The following is a 20,345-nucleotide window of genomic DNA, read 5'->3' on the forward strand; positions in this document are numbered from 1 at the left end:
GATGTAATCACAGAAACCAGCCCAGGCTGGCACCACACTGCTTCCTCTGGCTGAAGGAGCCCTCGGCAGCCCTCCAGTTATTGCAGCTGGCTTCACACACCCTGCCGCCAACACTGGGACCGGAGACCAACAGGACCCCAGCCTCACCACCAGCACACAATCAATTCAAGGTCTTTTAACAAGAGGGGAGAGAAAAAAATCCTACACCACACCAGGGCAAAAACATTTCCTGCAATCAATTTTTGTCCTTGGCACTCTTTCAAGCCTGACATATTTTTGCTTCCACTGTTGTTGCCTCCTCCCCTTTCTGTTCAGGTTTCTGCTCCGTGTTCACATCAGATTCCCCCACACCCACTGGGCACGTCCAGCCTTCAAAAACTTGCAGCTGAACGTTTTTTACAGACAACTCAACGCAGTGGTAAAACACGGGAGGGTTTGCCTGTGTGCTCTTAAGTGCCCGCAAGGGTCTGAAGGACAGCTACTGGGACAGCTTTCATTTCTACCTGTTGGATTCAACAAGCACATGCCGTTTCCTCCAGCAGACTCTGCCTCACCCCGTAACTCACCAATAACTGGTGGGATGAAAGGCTGAAGGTGGCATCTGCCTCATGGCCTAGAGAGGACAGAATGACTCCACTAACTTAGACAACACGCTACAGCACGAGGACAACATCCTAGTAAAATACCATATCTCTCTGTTAGGATGTGATGCCCGAAGAATTTAGAGTCTATGACAAGCTCTTGCACAATACAGAGCAAAGATCAAATCCATGCTGCTTCTTATTGTCCGAGCCCCTCCTAGGCCAGGGGGAAGTGCTTTGTGGCATTTCTGGAGGCTCCAGTTTACAAATGCTGTCAGTGGGAGCTGGCTTCGGGCTCCATGCAGTGTGCTGTGGTCTTTGAAAGATCTGGCTTTAAAACAACATTTCATACCAGACAAAACTAGTGCCTGGCTGAGACTTAAATCCACATGTGACTCAGTGCCTGCCTGCCTCGTGGGACACGGTGGCAACATACCCATCAGCATGTCGATAGCATCCGGACACTCCAGCACAAAAGAGAAATCGGATGAATAACTTCCCACTGGGAGCAGGCAGCACATACAGCCTGTGGTTACAAACTGCTCAGGGAAAGAAGCCTTTAACATCCTGGTCCACCTGAGGAGTACCCCGCAGCATCTTAGCCTGCCCTAGAAAGTCAGCACAGAGGGAACTACCGTATGGCATGACCGTGTGCAGGGGAAACACAGCGTGCCCTGAATTCTTACCAGCTTTTATTTGAATTAGGTGGGTCAAGCACATTCCTATGAATAACCCAACCTTTTCCTGAGTGGGAAAGAAAAACAGTAAAACAGTCTAAATACAGAGCAGCCTGCTGTCCACTGATTGGACAAGAGATGAGTTTTTTCCCCTAACCTGGCTGACCTTGCTCAGCAGCATTCTTAAAGGTCATTGCTATTTTCCTTGCCTGTTACCCATCGACTGGGGTACTGTGAAAAAGAGTCTTTTGTTCACCCTGATTAAAACAAAATTGTAAATTAATTGGAAGCTGCACGAGAGGAGAAAAGTGCTGCCTCAGCATTTGCTCAGCTTAGGCAAAATAGGACACTCGATGTGGCTACAACAGGTACACTTAGCAACAGACAACCATAGCCTTGTCTAACATTCCAAAGGGCAAAATTTAAAATACAATTTACATTAGTTAAACTGGTAAAATAATTTTAGTCTCTCAAAATGTTAAATATGTTAAAATATTCATTACAATTCAGATAGTACACAGTTTCTTTTTTGTAAGAATTTATTTATATTGTTACCCCATTCTTACGTAGCCCGTATTGTTTTCTATAATCCATTCATACCCCAGGATTGTTTTTCCTCACTTCTAAGAAATCGTAAGCCAGCTCTGAAATATCAAAGGCTCTGTGAGTGTTTTCTGGTGACAGCAAATACTGAAGTGCACCATCATTCTCTCGGCTCTTTTTCAAAAAGTCAGCAATGGCCTTCCAGCGAGATGCTTCAGACTCTTCCTCAGCCCATTTGTAGTCAGGGAGGAAAGTGGACTGGAGGAGAGGGAAGACAGAGTCGTGGTACACCAGGACAAACAGAGACTTCAGAAATTCTCCATCTCTCTGCAGAGAAGAGTATTTGAAAATACTTCAGTGCAAATACGTGGTGTTGCCAAGCTCTTCTCCAGAAGTATTGTACGCAGGAAAAAAAAAAACCAACAAACAAACAAGAAAACATTTGACTAACCCCAAGTTCCCAGGATAACAACGGGATGAGATTTGACCTTCCTAAGCAAACGTCAGTTAGCTTGGATGAGCCTTAAACTCACCACCAAGAATTACACTATATGAACTACAGATCAACAAATCTGCTCTTCAACCCACCTATTCTTCCAAACAACAAACAACAGCGATACACAGCCAAACCCTGGCAGTGTTACCACAAAACGGCAATCTGTACAAGGGTCACTGAGAGCCCTTTGCTCATGGAGTATTTATATTTCTTCCTAAAAACACCAGCGTCTGACAACTGTTCCCCACAGCCTCTGCAGGTACAGACTGAGAGACTCTTTGCCATGGCCGCCGGGCAAGTGCCAGATCCTCCCCACCTCGGAAGCCCAAACTCCACTTGTTTCTCTACTGCCCTAGGCAGAGAGCTGCAACAATCCCACGCTCCGCGCAGCACGTGGCTCTTAGCAGGAGGTAAGGCCACACCATGAGTAGTGTTATTTCACACTTTGACAGGACATTCTGTGCGTGGCAAGAATTATGCCCTCCCCTGTAAAGACCAGTTTGCAAAACCCAGAAACTAAGAATCAGCCTGGCCAATTATCAAACACTGAAAGATCCCAACCACTTTAGACAAGATTTGTGTGCCTCGTTTTCCACAGGAACACTAGAAAAACCCCTTCATGCAAGAAGGACACGCACAGAGCACTGCCTCCTGGAAAACTCATTGACCACCGAACTCTTCCAGAAACATTCTAGAAATGCGAGCGCTATGACTGGCATTGAACACTTCACGTCTCAGCAGGAGATTTAGCAGCTAAGCATCATATAACCATGCAAGGAGTAAGAATTCGCCAGGCAGCAATCCTACCATGGGAGTGGCACATGACAAATCAGGTAAAACTGGATGGTTCTGGGATAGCGAGGAGTTACTAATTCTTTGAGCAGATCAGCTTTCATTTTGGATGAATGGCCTTGAAAAAGTGATTCTGACTCAAGAGCATTGCATTTTGTTTGCATAAACAGGGAGATCTCTTTGTGTATCTATTCAGTAGCACGCACAATGAATGAAATACCCTGCTGCTGCTCCCAAGAAGTGAAGTGTCTTGGATCAAGAACCAATGCCTTTCTCATTCAGATACCTACAGCTTCTCTTTGTCCAGAGGACAGAAGGTAGGACAAGGTACAGGTAAACCTGGTGACATGGCCAATTCAGTTCTTCTCCAGCTGTCTACACGCCAAAATGGGAGATCACAACTGTCTGAGGTAGGGAGATTTGCAGAATTTGGGGACCTTTTTCCAGGCAGACTGTGGGAGGAGCTCACAGTCTTTTTGGAGGCAGAAAGATTATTTTGTGGGCATACACAGCCCCTTTTGTACCAGTGGAAAGCTTTTACCAGTCAAGTATTGGAAGCACATCATGAAAAGGAGCCACGCTTCGGGTATGAACCTGTAATAGCTTCCCCACTAACAACCACATACAAACACTGAGACAAAAAGTTACAAGTTAATTTCATGTTCCTTCTCCTAGTGTACTGTTAGAAATATGGGTAAGAAATGTTAAGAACTGCATTTAGCTTATCTACATTTTCTAAATAAATGTATGGTGAGAGGAAAAGTTAACTAGCAATAACACTGACAGCTTCTGGTTCGAATTAGATTGAATATATGTCAAAGAAAAACCTGTACTTTATTACCTTCTCAGATCTCTTCAATGTTCTTTCTCTATCTGCCCAAGCACTCTAAAATGAAATGAAATGTAAAATCAGACTGAGATTGTGGAGATCTAAAGCAATTCCATTTTTAGCTGCAAAAATCTCTCTCACTGCAATCCAATCCCGCAGTAGTTTAAGCTCGTGTTGCAGTCCCGCTTTCCTCATACTCCCCATTTCTCCCTTGTGCCAGTTTAGTTGATTTAAGCAAACAGCCATTCCACCAAATTTTACAGATGCAAGGATTTGGAGATTTGAAATTATCAGAGCCATATAAATGAAATCAAGGGGATCCTTTCTTTTCAGAAAAATCAGTTACAACTGAGGTTGATTTTTTTCTACCCTACAAGGATGGAGAAATACAGCCTAACCCCAAAGGCTGACAGCTTCTAACAGAAGTGTCCTTCAGGCAGAAATAACTCGGCTGTTGTTGTCTGGTACTAGGATGCCTGCGAGGGACTGCAGTGTAAATACGGTGAGCACTGTCCTGCCAGTCAGAAGCTAAGTCAGCTCCTCCCTGTCATGAAAGCAGCACTGTCCTACAAGCCAGAAGAACATTCAGACAGCTAATCCACCTGAGCACTCTCTTGCTCTGGCTACATGGCTAGCAGTGCTCAAACTAGCCAATTCATGCCTTTGCATCCCTTCTGAATGTACTCAAGCGTTCTCTTGCAGTTTTGAAGGCACTAAGACACACAAGATATGCACGTACTTGAAACAATTATAAAACTTTTTCTGCTGTTTGGCTTTTCCATTTATTTATCTTTCCACAGGATAAAAAAAAATCTCAAATTTTGCAAAACTATCTGGAAATCCTGACACGTCAGATGTAATTGAACAATATGTAGATAACATACCCGAAGTGCATCCATCAGGTCTGGCTGATCCATGAGTTGAGGGAAAGTTGTTAAAATAGGATTACAGATTAAATCTGAAATGGAAAACAAACACATTCAAGGCTAAGGAAGAAACAGGATGGTTTTCAAGGTATTGACACATCAATGTATTCAGCACATCCCCTCCACTCAGATTACTTCAAAGGAAAAATTAGCTGTAACAGTACTCCAGAGCAGCAGGGAAAGTAGAAAAGCTCTCTAACAACTGCACTCTCTGACTGTAGCAAACTCTCAGTGGCTGAGAGACAGAGTTAACCTGAGAGACGAGACAAAAAATGATTGCTGTTTTATTAGGAGAAGCGAGCAAGCAAGAGTCCTTACTGATTTAACCTAGGGGTAGACTGAGGTGTTTTTCCTCATTTCTGCACCTGTCTTTTTTATAAACATCCGAAATTGTGCTGCCTTAATTGGATGTTATGAATAAACACACTTTCATTCTACCTTAACCTTGCTTGTGTTGTGTGCGATTTTAAGATAACCGGGTAACAAGTGGCATAGTAAATTTACCAAATGGGGCACATCATCAAACTGCACAGGTCTCCTGCATGCCTTTCAGGTTAGCTACCAGGTAATAGCTGGGTCTCCTGCTTGAGCTGAACAGGCCGGCTGTATCAAAATCAGGCAAGGCAGAGCTGCCTCCCCATGACTAGCAGGAATCAAAGCTCTCTGTTATGACACACAGCAAATCTTGAGCCCCAGTGGCACAGGGGTCTTGTCATTATTTTAGTTAATGAGATTGTGGATGAGATTACAAGAGTGCTACAAGTGACATATAGAGGAATTTTGGTTGAAGTGTTTTCTTTCTCTTACGATTTTAAATATTTAATGTACACTGTTGTTTCTTCATGTTGAAGTTGATGGAAAGTTTAGTAAACACTAACCATTTACAAATAACAAAACATTTCACAGAAGCAAGCCAGAACCAATTGCTTTTGTGAAATAAAACAGGCATTTTAAGTTGCCTATTTCTAAAGTGATAGTTGATTTTGAAATAAGAGAAATCTTGTTTTGTTACACCAGAAAAAAGTAGAAAATGGCTACCAGAACAACTTTTGAAATGCTGGGGTAAAGCCTTTAAATCATTTCAAATGAAGTCTGAATCCAAATGGATGCAATTTAGCTGCAGGAGAGGTTATCAGCCTGATCTATTGTCCTACGTTATAAAGATCAAATCAAGTAAGTATAGTGGTTCTCAAGTGCCCTTTAAAAACTAAGCATTTTCAGTTTCTCTGTGGTAAGTTTATGAAATAAAGCATTAATTTATGAAAGGGTCTGACTTTCGGATACTGAAATCAGTATACTCAGAATGTATATTAAAGTGCAAGAAAATCAGGAAGGGAGTTAAGTTCTGAGCACCTTTGAAAGATGAACCTGTAATTCAGATGCTTAAGTATGGCTAAAGATTGTAAGTTAAAAATGTTAGTAAGTGCACAAGCAAATTTATTTGCAGTAGGAACAGATGATACGTAATTCAGTCTGGAGAAGAGGCAGGAGAAAACACAAGAAAAATCACTTTGCAGTACCAATACAAATTCACCTGTAGTACAGTTAAGAAATGTAATTTTTCCGTATTTCAATTTGATTTTAAAATGGAGACGACTATAAACTATTACAGTTCTGTTGAAGGAAAGATGTGGAAAGAATAAGATAGAGTTGCAAAATCAGAGCAAGATACTGAGTTCTAAAACCAGAACTCTTCCATTTCTGTCTCTCCCTGCTGCATTAGTCAATAAGTAAATAATAATTAACAAAAAAATAAAGAGGATGACTTAGCCTCAATAACAAAAACATCTGCCTAATCTCTTCTGTAACTCAGAGAACATGCATACACTAGAAATGAATGAGTAAACCTGTGTGCGTGTCTGATCTCTCATTGCATGGGTGGTGAAAAGGAAATATTTCTCTTGCAAATAATCCTTTATCTTTATTTGCTTTTTATTTATTTGTTTATTTATTTAGAAATAACCATTTTCCTATCCACATAGGCTTTTTTTAATGAGAACTCACTGAAAGCACTTAATTCATACTTCACAGAAAACAAAACTGTTCTTGTGGTTTTTGCGTTCTGTGATGTGAACTGATGTCAAACAGGGCAACACATTAGATGCGAGTTGAAATATTACTAGTTTGAAATGCAAACACACTGAGTAGTGGTATTCACAGCAAGAGGCTGTTCTCTTTTATCAGCAGGGACAACGGCTTTCTATTTGTCCCCACAACACCTGCAGACTGAAAGCTGAAGCACTGAAATCCTCTACACAGGGAGCATGACCTCCTAACCTTGTGAGATGGTCGGTCAATACCAGCACTACCAGGAAACAAAATTCTGCAAGTACCCTGTGTCAGTGGGGGTTACAAAAGGAAGACTCTGGCGAGAGTAATTCTCTTCAGGAACCTGGTCTTTCTCCAACACACTCTCCATTACTGAGTTTTCCTCCACAACAGCAATTCTTACCTGTGCTTTGCATGCTTATTCTGTCTTTCAGGAGTGCATCACCAAGTATTTGTCGATAAAATATCAAGAGATGGATGTAGCACATACTGCCAATTAATGTTTCTGGTAGCAAACTGTTGAGAAAATAAAGAACATGCAGTTGAGATTTTTATTGAAAACTGCTCCTACGAAGCATTGTTCACCAAAACTTGAGGGTAATGACAGCTTCATGGAGATGATTATTAGCTCATATTGGCATCTCCCTGAATCTATCACAACTTTTTAAGGTGTACATTGATACAGCTACAAAACCCAGACTCCTGCTGTTGCAGTTTTGAATATTATCTAAACTTAAAGACTCTTCAGTTGTTTTCAACAAAATAGCTCTAAGCGTCAAACAGAGATCAAGTACAATATGCAGGTGACACGACCCTCAGATTTTTCCATAGCCAGTGTTTGAGGGAAGGGGAACACTTTAGACCTCTGGAACCATTCTAGGCTATATGAAATTTCATTTTATGGCAGCACACATGCATACTTACTTCAGGATGTCTTTTGACTGTGCACATAATGACCTCAGTTTCACTACAAGCACAGGCTGTTTCTTGAGTGTTATAAACTGTTGAAAAACACCACTGCCTGCTTAAGAAATAAATACCCGATATGAAATCTGTCATTTTGAGATAATACTAAGCATTATATTACAAGAATGGACATTTAAATTTGGAAAGAGATGCTTTGCTGTAACTGTAATGGTTTAAGGATGGTCTAAAAACCAGGAGGAATTGAACATCTGAAAACATACCAACATATCAGCTATATCAACATTTAGTCTAACATAAACTATTACCTCTCTCGAGGATGGTGGGTTCATAATATGCAGGGAGTAATGCAGAGGTAAGTGTCCAAACCCAAAAGGTAAAGGCTTCTGTAGCTTGTGGCATGTGTCACTGGCAAATGGAAGTTATTACAGCTTCCAGAGGAAAGCCACAGCCACCCTTATTTAAAACACATGTGGTCTGTCATCTGAACCAACCCTTAGCGAAGCTTTATTCAACCCCGCAGGGAAGAACCAGTAGAGATATTCTGTAGCGTGTTTATGCACATGTGCAACTTGTGCATAAGTGATATGGGATTGAACAGCCTGGCTTGGGAACTCTTCAGACCAGTGTAACTGCTGAGCCTTGCACCATCACCCCATAGCCAAGAAGTGTTAAGTGCAGCTAAAGAAATAATTGAATACATTTATCAGAAATAACCCTCAACCTGCAAAAACTGGAAATTACAGAAACATTAGCACTGGCAGATAGTTCTGAATCCCACCAGCCCTAACAATCAACTCTCATGAGAGAGCACGCAAAATGAGAGCACACAAAACCAAACCAGGCTGTGGTGACTGCATGCTAATGGGAGATAATGACAGCATGTTGTAAAACAGGTACAGCATTTGTTGTATCATTTCATTTATATAATGTTTAGGAGAAACCACACCTCTTCTTGATATTGATGGGTCAACTTCAACGCCTCTTTCATAGGGAGTACCACCATTTAATAGCAGCTCATACATCCTGTGAAAGAAGAGCAGCATAGTTCAAATGAAAAGATGTAAGGATATGTGAGAACAGCACAACATCTTTCTGAGAAAGAAAGAAACCTGCTATCTCAAATTAAAAACCAACATGGTGCTTGATGTTATGACTAGTATTTTATAAGAAATGACTACACCTAATGAAGTAACCAAACCTCAAATGATAAATTTGAAACTTGTATTATACTGGGAAACTAGTTAATTATTTTAGAAGAAATTAGCAACATTGATTCTTTTCCACATGACTCCCAGTATTTTTCTTATATGAAATTTAGCAATTGTTTCACTAAAATATTTTTGAGGAGTCATTGTTTATGGAGCAAATTTTAGATATGGAAGATTTAAAATGTTGAATAATAATGTAATCCCAGTTCTGTCAAGACTAAGTCACTGTTGAAGCAAGCATGCAATTTCACTCTCTAGATACTATCTTTAACATAATGGAATAGAAAAACAATGTTAAGAGATCAGATTTAGAAGAGATTTAGAGAACAGCAGAGGTCTCTTGTGGATATTTTTTTTGCCCTGTAATCCAAATATATTCAGAATACACATATATATGTCTGTATATATATTTGGTAAAAAGCAAGTATTGCAAGTCTGATCTACAATGAATCATTTCTGTAAATTAACAGAAAGCTTTCCTACATTTAATAAAATAGAAATACATACATTTTATTATTCTTTAAGATTTTTGGACCCATGAACTAATCATAGATCAGCTACAAAATACAAGCTTATTCACACTCTCCAAGTGAATGGTAAGAGCTTCATTCACAACAGCTCTTACCTGCTCCCAGGTCTTAGAAACCAATCTCCTAATTTTTACATATATACAGCAAAGTGCACATAAAGAAGAGCCAGAATCAAAAAGGACCTTGTCACCTTCAATTTAGGTAATGATTCTATTTTATATAAACAAACCTCTATATAACTCCCTATTAACTCAGACATTTCCATGGTTTTAAAATTCCACTGAAGAATATTTTTAAACACATATTCACTTGCAACATTTCAAACCTGAATGTTGGGTCCAGGGAGCACTTTTCCCACACAAACTTAGTAGAACATACACTGGGTGGGGAAGCAGGACCAGCATTCTCACTGAAAGACCAGGTACAACCTGCACATTAGTCTGGATTACACCTGCCCCTACTCCTAGCCTAAAATAGATGTATATACAGAGAGAGAGAGAGAGAGAGAGATGACAACATAATAAGCTTACTTGGAAGGAACAGGCATTCCATTAGAAGTAAAAAGCTTCAGGAATGCCCAGCCACAGCTTAGCTCTCCTCTTTCACCTGTTGACTAGAAAAAAAGGAGAAACGTAAATAACTTGAGCAGCTAGACCAGAATGAGTAACTGAATCACAAACAATTATTTAGAATAATCACACTAAAATGGTAAAAGCCCCAGATCTGTGGTAAGCAAACATTGATTATGGGGCATTTGCAGGTGTTTGAAGATATTTTCTAAACAGCACACACAGTTATACTGAGGCTGATCGTCCATGAACATATTTAAGAGACAAGGATTTATTAAGCCAAGAAATACACATTTAAGAGAAACCTAAGTAGATCAAGCTCCTGAAAAAGAAGAAATGCACAGATACAAAGGTAAAAAACCCCAAACCTGCACTGATGCTCTGAAGAATGCAGGACAAAAAGAAGGAGGGAAAAAAATTTACCCAGAGGATTTACCCATCTGATTCCAGAGTTAACAGTTTCCAAGGCAGTGACCCTGTGCATCGGGAGGCTTTATTCATAGTACCAGAGACAGTGCCTGGGAAAGGGAGCTGATCCTGTGTGCCAGCCCATCTGTTTCCAGACCCCAAAAGCACTAACAGGTAGGAACTTGTACACACTCCAGCCTTCATTTACACTTACGCTGTTAACAGAACCAGACAACTTTGCATAATCTTGACTACTCCAATTAGCCTGAGGAGGGCCATTATGCCCCATTAGGTCTCTCTGAACCATCACTTAATCAGCACTGCACTCCTGCACCCTAAGTTCATATAGGTATTAGTGAAAGAGCAAATACAGCAATACTCCCCTTTGCAACTTCTCTATCCACCTTTTCAGAATTCTGTTGCCCACCATTTACTACCCTGCTTGCTAACCATCGTGGTTACCCCACTTTCCATCTTTCACCCGTGATTGACTTGATTGCCAAGATTCACCTGAGTAAGATTGCAACCATAATGAAAATTAAGTGTTCAGAAAGAGGCAGCAAGACTCGAGTCAGTCTTGTTGACAAAATGGCTGAGATCTTTCAGAACAGTGACCTGTTCCAAAAAGCTCGTATCCTCCAAATATTAAGTGTTTCTTATGCTCCTGCATGCATCCACCTTCTATTACGGTAGTTCTTAGGGGCTTTACCATCTATTGTGCCATTACCCATTGTACTTTTCAGAAGCATATCCTAGATGGATAGGATATATCTGTATCAACTGCAGCTAGAAACCAGTATCCATACTATTTAAACAGTTAAAATTTTAGTTTCCAAACTATATAGCACAGTAGTCTGAAACAAATCACAAAGATAGAAAAACAATGCAGGAGTGAAGAGAGAATTGGTCCTTTGCAACCACATTACATAAGATCTTTGGCAGACTAACAGAAGTTATTTCAGTGTAAATAAAGGTACATTTGTGTCCACTAGTCAGAAAGTCTTTTATTCTCTAAATATTGACTAGAACTAAAAGTTGCAAAACCCAACATCTCTCTCCTTCCTCCCAGAAGCCAAAAGGAAGACAATCTCATAGTAAGCTAGGAAAAGTTCAGCTAAATTTCCATTTGGATCTCACAGTTTGCTGCTGGGATACTGCAGCTTAACATTGAACATGGAACAGCTGGTTAACTTTATAAACCTGTGCTTGGAATGATTTATACTGCAACTTTACACACTTACATTGCGAATATAAGTGATGCCAAGTTCAAATAATATACCAATGTCTGAAGACACAGAGTTGGATCTGACAAAACAGTCACCATCAAGCAAGCTGGGTAAAATGCCCGTTACCTAATACAGAAAGAGGGGGAGGAAAAAATGGTGAATGTAGCTATTAAAAAAACCCTCTGATTTTTAAAGGCCATTGAACACATCACTCATTCACGTAAGATCTCGGACCCAATCCCATTGCAAATAAAAGAAAAGGATGAGTAAAGAACCAATTTTGGTTGAAACCTTGCTCCCCTTATTCTTTATCTTGCCATGAAACACAGCTATGCTACCAAGGTACTTTTTTTGTGTGTGATTACAAGCTATTAAAGAACTTTAGATGTCAAAAAGCACTTAATTCCCTCCAAGAACACAGCAACAACTGGGGTAAAACATGACAACACTCCTGCTGTGAATGTGGCCCTGCATGGCACCTGAAACACGGGACAAACCATGTGCTCTTTTTTTAATGAAAGCAAAGCAAAAGCTCACATGCAAACTGGCTAGCCTCTTCCCTTCTCCATGAACACCACATATAGTGTGCACCTGATATTGATTGAGAGTTGACCACTGCCAGCAGCTGGATCACCAGTCCCTCCTGCTACTTTTCCTTCCCCCCCAACTCTTTTGTCCAAAGTATTTTTGCTAAAACACTTGCTTAAGTTTGAATTCATGCACTTCAGCAAGTCTTTTCTCTTCTGCATGTTCATTTTGGTTGCAGTACGTTTTATTTCAACACGAGTACCAGAAGTAATAGACATCATTAAGAAGCTGTAAATAGATAGTTACTGGCTATGTCACTCCCTGAGTGAGATACCTACCCTTGGAGAAAAGGTCCATGTTTGAGAATTTTTAGGTTGCCATGTAGCTCTCACTGTGTGAATGTTACTCAGCACCTAAAGCATGATAGTGGTGAAAAAAGCTAAGACAAGTTTTTCTGGAAAGCTATGCAGTTTTAAGAAAATGCAGTATTATCCCAGATTAATCCAACACTGCACATAACAAAGATAAAATTACGCTTTCTCTTCAACTTTATCAGATGGTTTCAGTTTAAGGGACTACAGAGGAAGTTTCCTCTGAAGCCACAGAGCACTTTCCAACCATCCTTGCTTCATATACAACAGTAATAGTACCTTTGCCCCCAAGACCGTTCAGTGCAGCTGAAAGAAAACTGTCAGATCATCAGCGTTAGATTCTGTCATACGAAAAAAAAAGCTGCTCTACTCATCCACACAAAGGAACACAGAGGATCAACAGCAGGTGGGGGAATCTGAATATGACCCTGACCCAGCTAGTCCCAGGCTATCACAGGACAGAGATCAGCCTGGAAAAGGCTTTTCTCCACAAACATAAAGGAGAAAAGAGGCACAATGGCAGGTGGGGGAACTGAAATTAGGGACTCAGAGCTCCCGCCCCAGCCCCTCCCCGGGCTGCCCAAGACAGCCCCAGGGGCTGGGTGCAACTCCCATCATGATGAGTCAACAGAAGCGGCTCACTGGATCACCTTCCAGACTGAAAGGGGTTACTGCTTAGGGGTATGACACACTGGCCTGCCAGGGAAGGGCATTTTGGGACCGCAGGTGACTTACTATGGGGATGTCCAGGGGAGAAACCAAAGGCAAAAGAAGGGAAGGAACGAGGTGCTTTATGGAGTAACAAGGGTGGGAAAATAGAGGGATAAGTATGCATGTCTGGACATGCCTGGCACCTATCAATGCAGCCTGTCCTGTTTTCTCATTAAACTCCATTTATAACTACTTTTCTGGGTGAACGGGCTCTCTATTCTGAATGCATGTGTGTGTGTACATCTAGGTGCCAGCAACCAGACAGACCACAGGTCGCTGGGGGCCTATGTGTCTGCAGTGACTGCAAGTGACAGAGTGAGGGTACGTATGTCAGCGTGTGATCACAGGCAAGTATTGAGCCAGACTAATCGGAGAGTCAGTTAAGCGGCTTGGGAGGCAGATTGTGTGCGCGTGTCTGTCTCTGAGTGAGATAACTGGAGGAGTTGGCTACCAGAGGAACCAGAGCGTGAAAGATCCTGAAAGATCCACTCCTCATCCAGACTTTTTTTGATAGCCAAACAACTTACCCGATTGCCATCAAATAGACAGAGTCGAACATGTCTACTGAGAACCTGTATACTGACTCCTGGGAGAGGAATCATTTTACAGCTACATAAAGTCACAATCAGGGATACTCGAGTTGGTCTAGGATAGATCTGAAATACAGACAACAGAAGAAGGATTAAATCTGCAGGGTCCTCCTGCACATGGTATCATTTTGTGTTTATTTACTGAGATGATCAAGCGTAGTGTTCACTAGACTGGATTCTTCTAACCACAAAGCTTGTGTAGTATTAGCAGCAGCAGCAGCAAAATTTCTTCATAAGCCTTTAGCTCTCTTCCAGGGAAATTACTACAAATATTTTAGTGTGACAGATAGAAGGTCCTATCAAAGTTTGAGAAGAAAGTAATATTCTAAAAATGGTGCAGATGAAGACATAATGGTTAGCCAAAATGAAAGACGACGATTTAAATTCATGATTTCACAGTGCCTAGCAGAAGTTCATGGTTTAAAAATCCAGACTAGTCACCCATACAGAGCTGCTTCACCCCAGACAGCGAAGGAACCCACAAACTTAAGATGAAACGTGACTCTTAAAAGATACCCAACATGACAATTTGTACCATTTTTTTGCCTATTAGAGAGTAGGATGTGGTAACATCTACTGCCTAAGGAGTCTGGATTGACATCAAAATCCATCATCTGTTTCACAGCAATATTTGGCCACCAATACAAAAGATTTCTAGCAATTCACGTCTAGGGATCCTGTCATTTCTCTCAAACCAAAAGCATCATAGCTTTCTTAGCAGTAATACTCACAGTATTTTTTTCAGAGTTCCACACCAAGTCTTTGAAAGCCAACTGTGATGGAGTAAGTTCAGGCTGCAAAAAGTAACTTGCTCGAAACTGATAGCCTACAAGAGTAATTTTAAAAATTCTTAACATTTTTTTTATTATCTTTATTGCCACAAAATGAACGACACCCAAAATTCAGATGTGGCTAAAGTCTGTTTGAATATTTGACTGGTCCAAACAAAACTATGAAGGTACCTTCTACAAACACCCTTTAAAAAGGGTACTTTTACTATTTGTAAGTATTTCATTCCAGAAGCACAGTAATTTAATTAACAAAAAGAGCTACTGATTTTAAACAGTTTTAAACAAAAAGACTAACAAAATGTGAGATGTGTAATATATTTGGTGAAGAGACTCCAAAAGGTCTCCGAGAAAAAGGGAAGATTAAAGAAAAAAACCTCATAATTTTCTGCAATGTCAACAGGAACTATATGACAAAGAGGAATCTTTGAAATCATTAGGAAATTTGTCATTGCCTCTGTGTGGCCAGGATTTCACACAGATAAATTAAAACTTAACTGAAGAAGAAAAAAAAAAGGCTTTTATACATTATTTGATGGGTCAAGTATAGCCTGTACAGATTACCCAACTACAATTAAGCAATACCGATTTTAGTCCAATAGGCTAGTAACCAGGATAAGAAACTCACCACAGACACTTGAGAATCCTGTACTGCAATTATTATGAGAAAATCATACCTTCCTCTAAGAGCTGGAAAAGTGTGGATAGGCGGAATCCTGCAGGAATTGCTCCTATCGTTGCCAGTACCTCTACTGTGTCATTCTATCACAAAAAAAAAAAAGAAAAAGAAAAAGGATATTAGTATTCCTGCTATTTTAACAGCTAATTCTATCCTAATTTAGAACTCTCACACAACCAATGTCAAAGACCCAGGGCATCAGTCACCTCTTCTCATCCGAAGCTAGTGTGGCCCATCCTCAGGAACTTTTACTCTGTTTCATGTGTGAACCCAGGCTCCTATTTTGTTAAATCCCCCTTCCATTTCAAAGCAGCAGCAGAGAAGCCAGTTACAGAACAAAATCATACCCTTGAAAAAGAAATGGTATAGTACTACTGTGGCAAAACAACAAAAGACATCTTATTTGCATCTTCATTCAGACACACAGGCTGGGCTGCAGCCCATTTCTAAAGCATTAAAGAACATTCACGTAGCATTTCTTGCTACAAAAAATAAAATAGAGATGTTAATTAAAAACAACCATCTGTAATATGAGAAACAGTGTTTGGTAAAAGGCAAACCTCGTCTACAAAATAATTAACATTATGGTAGATGAAGTTGCTATGTAAGAGATACACCTACCTCTGTGATAGCTCTTCTTACAGCACTCCAGTGAGAATCTGTTCTGAAAGAAAAATAATGTTTTTTTATAATATATCATCCTCAGGTGGACAAAAATTTAAACACTAAATATTGACTTGTTTTCAAATAGCAGCAGCTTAATAACCATACCTATCTGAGATCCTAGTAATGACATATTTCCAGCCACTAAGACTAATTGCTAGACTGTCTCATGAGCTGGAACATAACTCGATACATGACCCAGTCATTCTTTGATTTTGGGGGGGGGAGGGGGGGAAGGCAAACCAAAACAAAACTCCCCAACAAACCACTCTAGTAGAAGTGTGTCTGCAAACTGAAAAAAAAGAAAAGCAAGTGACTGCTGTACTAAAAAGAAAAATGCAAAGGACCAAATACCCTTGTGAGGTATACTCACTGTAAGAAAAGAAATGTACTGCCAGATTTAAGGAAAAGGAAGAATAATTCTATACTTATTTGCTTTCACATCACTCCATTTACCTTTTTTTAATTTCGGTTCCATCTGCTGTTTCATCCACCACTTCTACGTGTTCTTCACTTTGCTCTTGGCTTTCACCATCTTCATTATGGACCTGTAATTCGGATTCAAAATGGCAAAGTGCTTGATTTCTTCACAGTTCCATTCTTTCTCCAACCATAGCACACATTAATAGTTTAGAAGAGGAGATTTTCTGTCTGTGATGCATCACTCCAGAGCACTGTAACTGCAGAACACTGCCCTTAGTTCTGCAGCTACAGCAAGGGATTGGAGTATTCCTACAAGTAAGCAAGAGGATGTATTTGCAAAGTGGATTCTTTAAAAAGAGAAATACATCAGCATCGTGAAGTAAAAAGCTAGCTACTCAACATGCTCTTTAGTTACATTGTGAAAAGCTCTATTCCATCTGATCACTCAATCCAAACTGTGTACCCACATTTAAATGTTCACCATAATTGCTCACTGGATATATGTGTACATAAACTAACATGCGTAAGCAACTCTAAAAATAATTAAAAAAAAGTTACAAAGCTTTAAAATCCATTTTTAAGAGGTTCTTCCAAACCTTGTTGAATTACAAAATACTCCAACATTTACATGGACTCACATTTCATATAAATTATGAAAAGCCCGAATTAGTGCATATCAGCTTGGAGTCTTCAGAGCTGACCTTTAGTGACAAAGATTATGACTTCAATATTCAAAAAACTTCTCTGCACTTACATGTCTCATCTTCACAAGGGACAAAAATACCGCTTTTCCTAGCTATCTCCATACACATGTGCACAAACACAGTGTTATTTCCAAATAACTGGCAAAACACTGCTGTGTGTCACCATGTAAGCATTATGACCAATTTTATGCAGCTGTATCATCATTAATATACATAAAATAACAGAGGTGAGAATAGAACAGAAGAAGGTTGCAGCACACTAACCGCAAGGTAGGTTCTAGGAACGAGGCCTCTCTCCCCTTTCGAGTTTTCGGCTACCCACCAGCCATCCGCCTTCTTGTCATGTATAAGTAGGACTTCACCTTTCTTTGCCATTAGAAAGAGACAGAAACAAAACACAGCCAAGTATTTCAAAATGGCTCCAAGCACAATTAAAAAAAAAAACCACAAACAAACCCACAAAAGCTTAATTTTTCCCACAACAGAGATCACAGACTACTGTGGCAGACCCTGCCACTACAGAAGGTGGCAAAAGGACACTGGACTCCACTAAGCCAAACATACACCAGGAAAAGCCATTTCTCCCTGAATCCCACAAAGAACCAGCTGAATCCCAGAAGCATAGGATTTATGTGTTATTCCTTAATACAGGATGATCTGCAGTCAAAAAATTTTGAGAGTGACATATTTACTGTAAATGTGAGGTCCCCTTCCTGCTGTGCATTAAAGTTTCCCACTGCAATACATTCTTTAACATTTGGATCATCCAACAATTTGTCCTCATCATCATCATCTGCTTCTTCACTATCTTCCTCCTCACTACTTTCTTCATCTTGACTCTCATCCTCTTCTTCATTTTCATCTTCTGTTTGAGGATCTTTCTGATGTTCTTCAACCCTACCCAAAATAAATCAAACTTTTCTTATTATTATTTTAACAAAACTTCTTGAAATTGCTGTAAAGCCTTGCAACATGGGCTTCTCTGCAAGGACATTATCCAGATACAGAATTTTCATTCCTGTGTTTCACTCTCTGTCCTGATCTGAAAAAACTCCAAAATCCCAATAGTGTTTCCTCCCTAAGCATGCAGATGACATTGCATCCTCTCCTCTCAACAGCCACGTTACATTTCAGCTATTAACCAACACCCTCAGAAAATTCCAGCGAGTCATTCACGAGTGCATCAAGAAAATAAGCCCCAGAAGAGCTGGCTCATGAGCACTTCTTTTTTAACTGTGTGTTAAAATAATAAAGGGATGAGCTAACAATTTTTCAGGGTCCTTTCCAACCATACGTGTACAATTCAATAAAAGCGCAGAGTATATTTGTTTAAGCTACTTACGCCGCATGATTTGTAGTCACATTATCCTGATCCAAGACAAGAATAAGTTTCTGCAGCTGCTGAGAGAGTTTTAGCAATAGCTTTTCTTCTTCTTCTTTCCTCAGATTGTAATTCCCCACAGGTGCAGGCTCATCAGCCTGAGAAAGAAGAACACAACAAATTGCTCAAAGAATCAAAGTTAAAGTCCCCCTATAAAGTTAGTTTCCACACGTCTTACGAGCTTTCACCTTCCTGGGCTGCTGTCACTCCCCGTTTAGTGACATCTTTCTTGCCCTTTTACTCTGCCAAGACGAAATTTTGTGTTAAATTTCAAATCTGCATTCTCCACTCCCAGTATAATGTGTTGGGTTGATAAACATTATAAGCACAGAACTTATACACAATAAAGCATTAAAAACGTGCTTTTAAATAACATAAATGGATCTCAGAGATCCCAGTCGGGCATCGTGCAGTGCTAGGCATCGCCCTTGTCCTGAGGCACCTAAAATCGAAGGAGGCTGGTGTTCTCTAAATGCTCTCCATGATGCATTTTGGAGAAAACCATTAACAAATTCATCTCCATACTTACTTTTTTCAAATCATGAAGAGCATTTCTATTCTCATCCACCAGTTTCTTCAGCTGCATACATCTGCATTGACAGCAAGACAGATAGATAGCATTTTCTTAAACTTCAGATAGATGGGTGACCCAAATCAGGCATACCTACTGAAACGTGTCCATTTAGACACTCAGACCTTCGCCCAGTTCTGTGTGCATGCAGCGTGACAAATACCGATACCAGCCCAAACGGCAGATTAGCTGGTTATTACCTGCGACGTGCAAGTTCCCACTTAAAACTACCTCAGCCCTTGAGGAGTGGGAAGCAGACGAGGGAGAAGGGGCACGGAAGAGATGTGTACGATTAGGAGAAAAACGGGACGGCGTACAGGGGACCGTCTCCTCCTTCTTCTGACGCAAAGCTGACGGGGAACGGAGTGAATCTGCCGGGGGCTTTGCTCAGAGCAACCGGGAGACGGTTCTTTCCACGGCGCAGAGCTAAGCCACGCAACTCCTGGCCGCCGGACGCTACTAAAGTCAAGAGTGAGGGGAAGGCTGAGGGCAGGGGCCGGCCGGTGGGACCTCCTCGGAGCTCCGCCTCACCTTTGCCAAAGGGCCTTCCGCTGCCCGGGGGCCGGCGCCGCGCTCTCCGCCCGCACCGCCTCCACCTGCAACACAGGACAGGTGCCGTCAGCCGCCAGCCCAGCCCCGCCGCTCCCCGGGCCGGGCCGGGCCGGGCCGGGCCGTTCCCCCCCCGGTACCTGCGCCTGCAGCTCCCGGCTCCGCCGCTGCACCCGCTGCAGCGGGCCCCGCGCCCGCCGCCCCGACATGGTTGCTAGGCAACGGGGGGAAGGGTGGGGACGGGCAGCGGCGCTGCGCGATGCCGTCACTTCCGGGCCGCGCGGTACGCCGGGAGTTGTAGGCGCCGCGGGGCGCCCGCCTGAGGGTCAGGCGGGGGCTGGGCAGGGCCCGGCCGCGCTGGGGGCTTCCCCCGCCCTCGGGGACCCCCGCCGGACCCCGCTTTGGGCGGCGGGACGGAGCCAGAAGGGCCTCACCCAACCCTGGCCCACCAGGCAGGGACTCATCGCCGGCCAGGCCTGCAGCCACCCGGCAGGCAGGTAAATCCTGTGCCTGCCCTCCCCAGGGCAACCCGAAAGCCTGCGGTACGTCGGCTTCTAGCTTGTGCTGGAAAACGTGCACGAGCACACGCTTCACGCTCAGTGGGAATCGCTACCCCCCCCCCCCCC

At 41.6% G+C, this 20,345-nt stretch overlaps 1 protein-coding gene across 4 annotated transcripts; it reads right to left on the reverse strand.

Annotated features, from left to right (window-relative positions):
• Window positions 1-182: 182 nt before the first annotated feature.
• On the reverse strand, window positions 183-19,955 carry NPHP1 (nephrocystin 1). 4 transcript variants are annotated; one of them, XM_069787727.1, is made up of 20 exons: window positions 19,860-19,955; window positions 19,702-19,766; window positions 19,129-19,189; window positions 18,561-18,697; window positions 17,911-18,115; window positions 17,483-17,584; window positions 16,548-16,639; window positions 16,050-16,092; window positions 15,427-15,511; window positions 14,693-14,787; window positions 13,899-14,027; window positions 12,628-12,702; window positions 11,777-11,887; window positions 10,089-10,171; window positions 8,767-8,843; window positions 7,818-7,914; window positions 7,297-7,409; window positions 4,803-4,876; window positions 3,931-3,975; window positions 183-2,128 (listed from the first exon to the last, which is right to left on the reverse strand). In XM_069787727.1, exons 1-20 carry the CDS (start codon window positions 19,926-19,928, stop codon window positions 1,853-1,855), a joined length of 2,034 nt encoding a protein of 677 aa, XP_069643828.1. In that variant the 5' UTR covers window positions 19,929-19,955; the 3' UTR covers window positions 183-1,852. The 4 variants fall into 4 exon arrangements, with proteins under 4 accessions (XP_069643828.1, XP_069643827.1, XP_009915108.2 ...); XM_069787726.1 differs by having other exon boundaries at window positions 7,818-7,917; XM_069787729.1 differs by having other exon boundaries at window positions 1,972-2,182; window positions 7,818-7,917.
• Window positions 19,956-20,345: the final 390 nt, after the last annotated feature.

Source organism: Haliaeetus albicilla, chromosome 7 (genome assembly GCF_947461875.1).
Source record: "Haliaeetus albicilla chromosome 7, bHalAlb1.1, whole genome shotgun sequence".
Lineage (NCBI taxonomy): Eukaryota > Metazoa > Chordata > Aves > Accipitriformes > Accipitridae > Haliaeetus > Haliaeetus albicilla.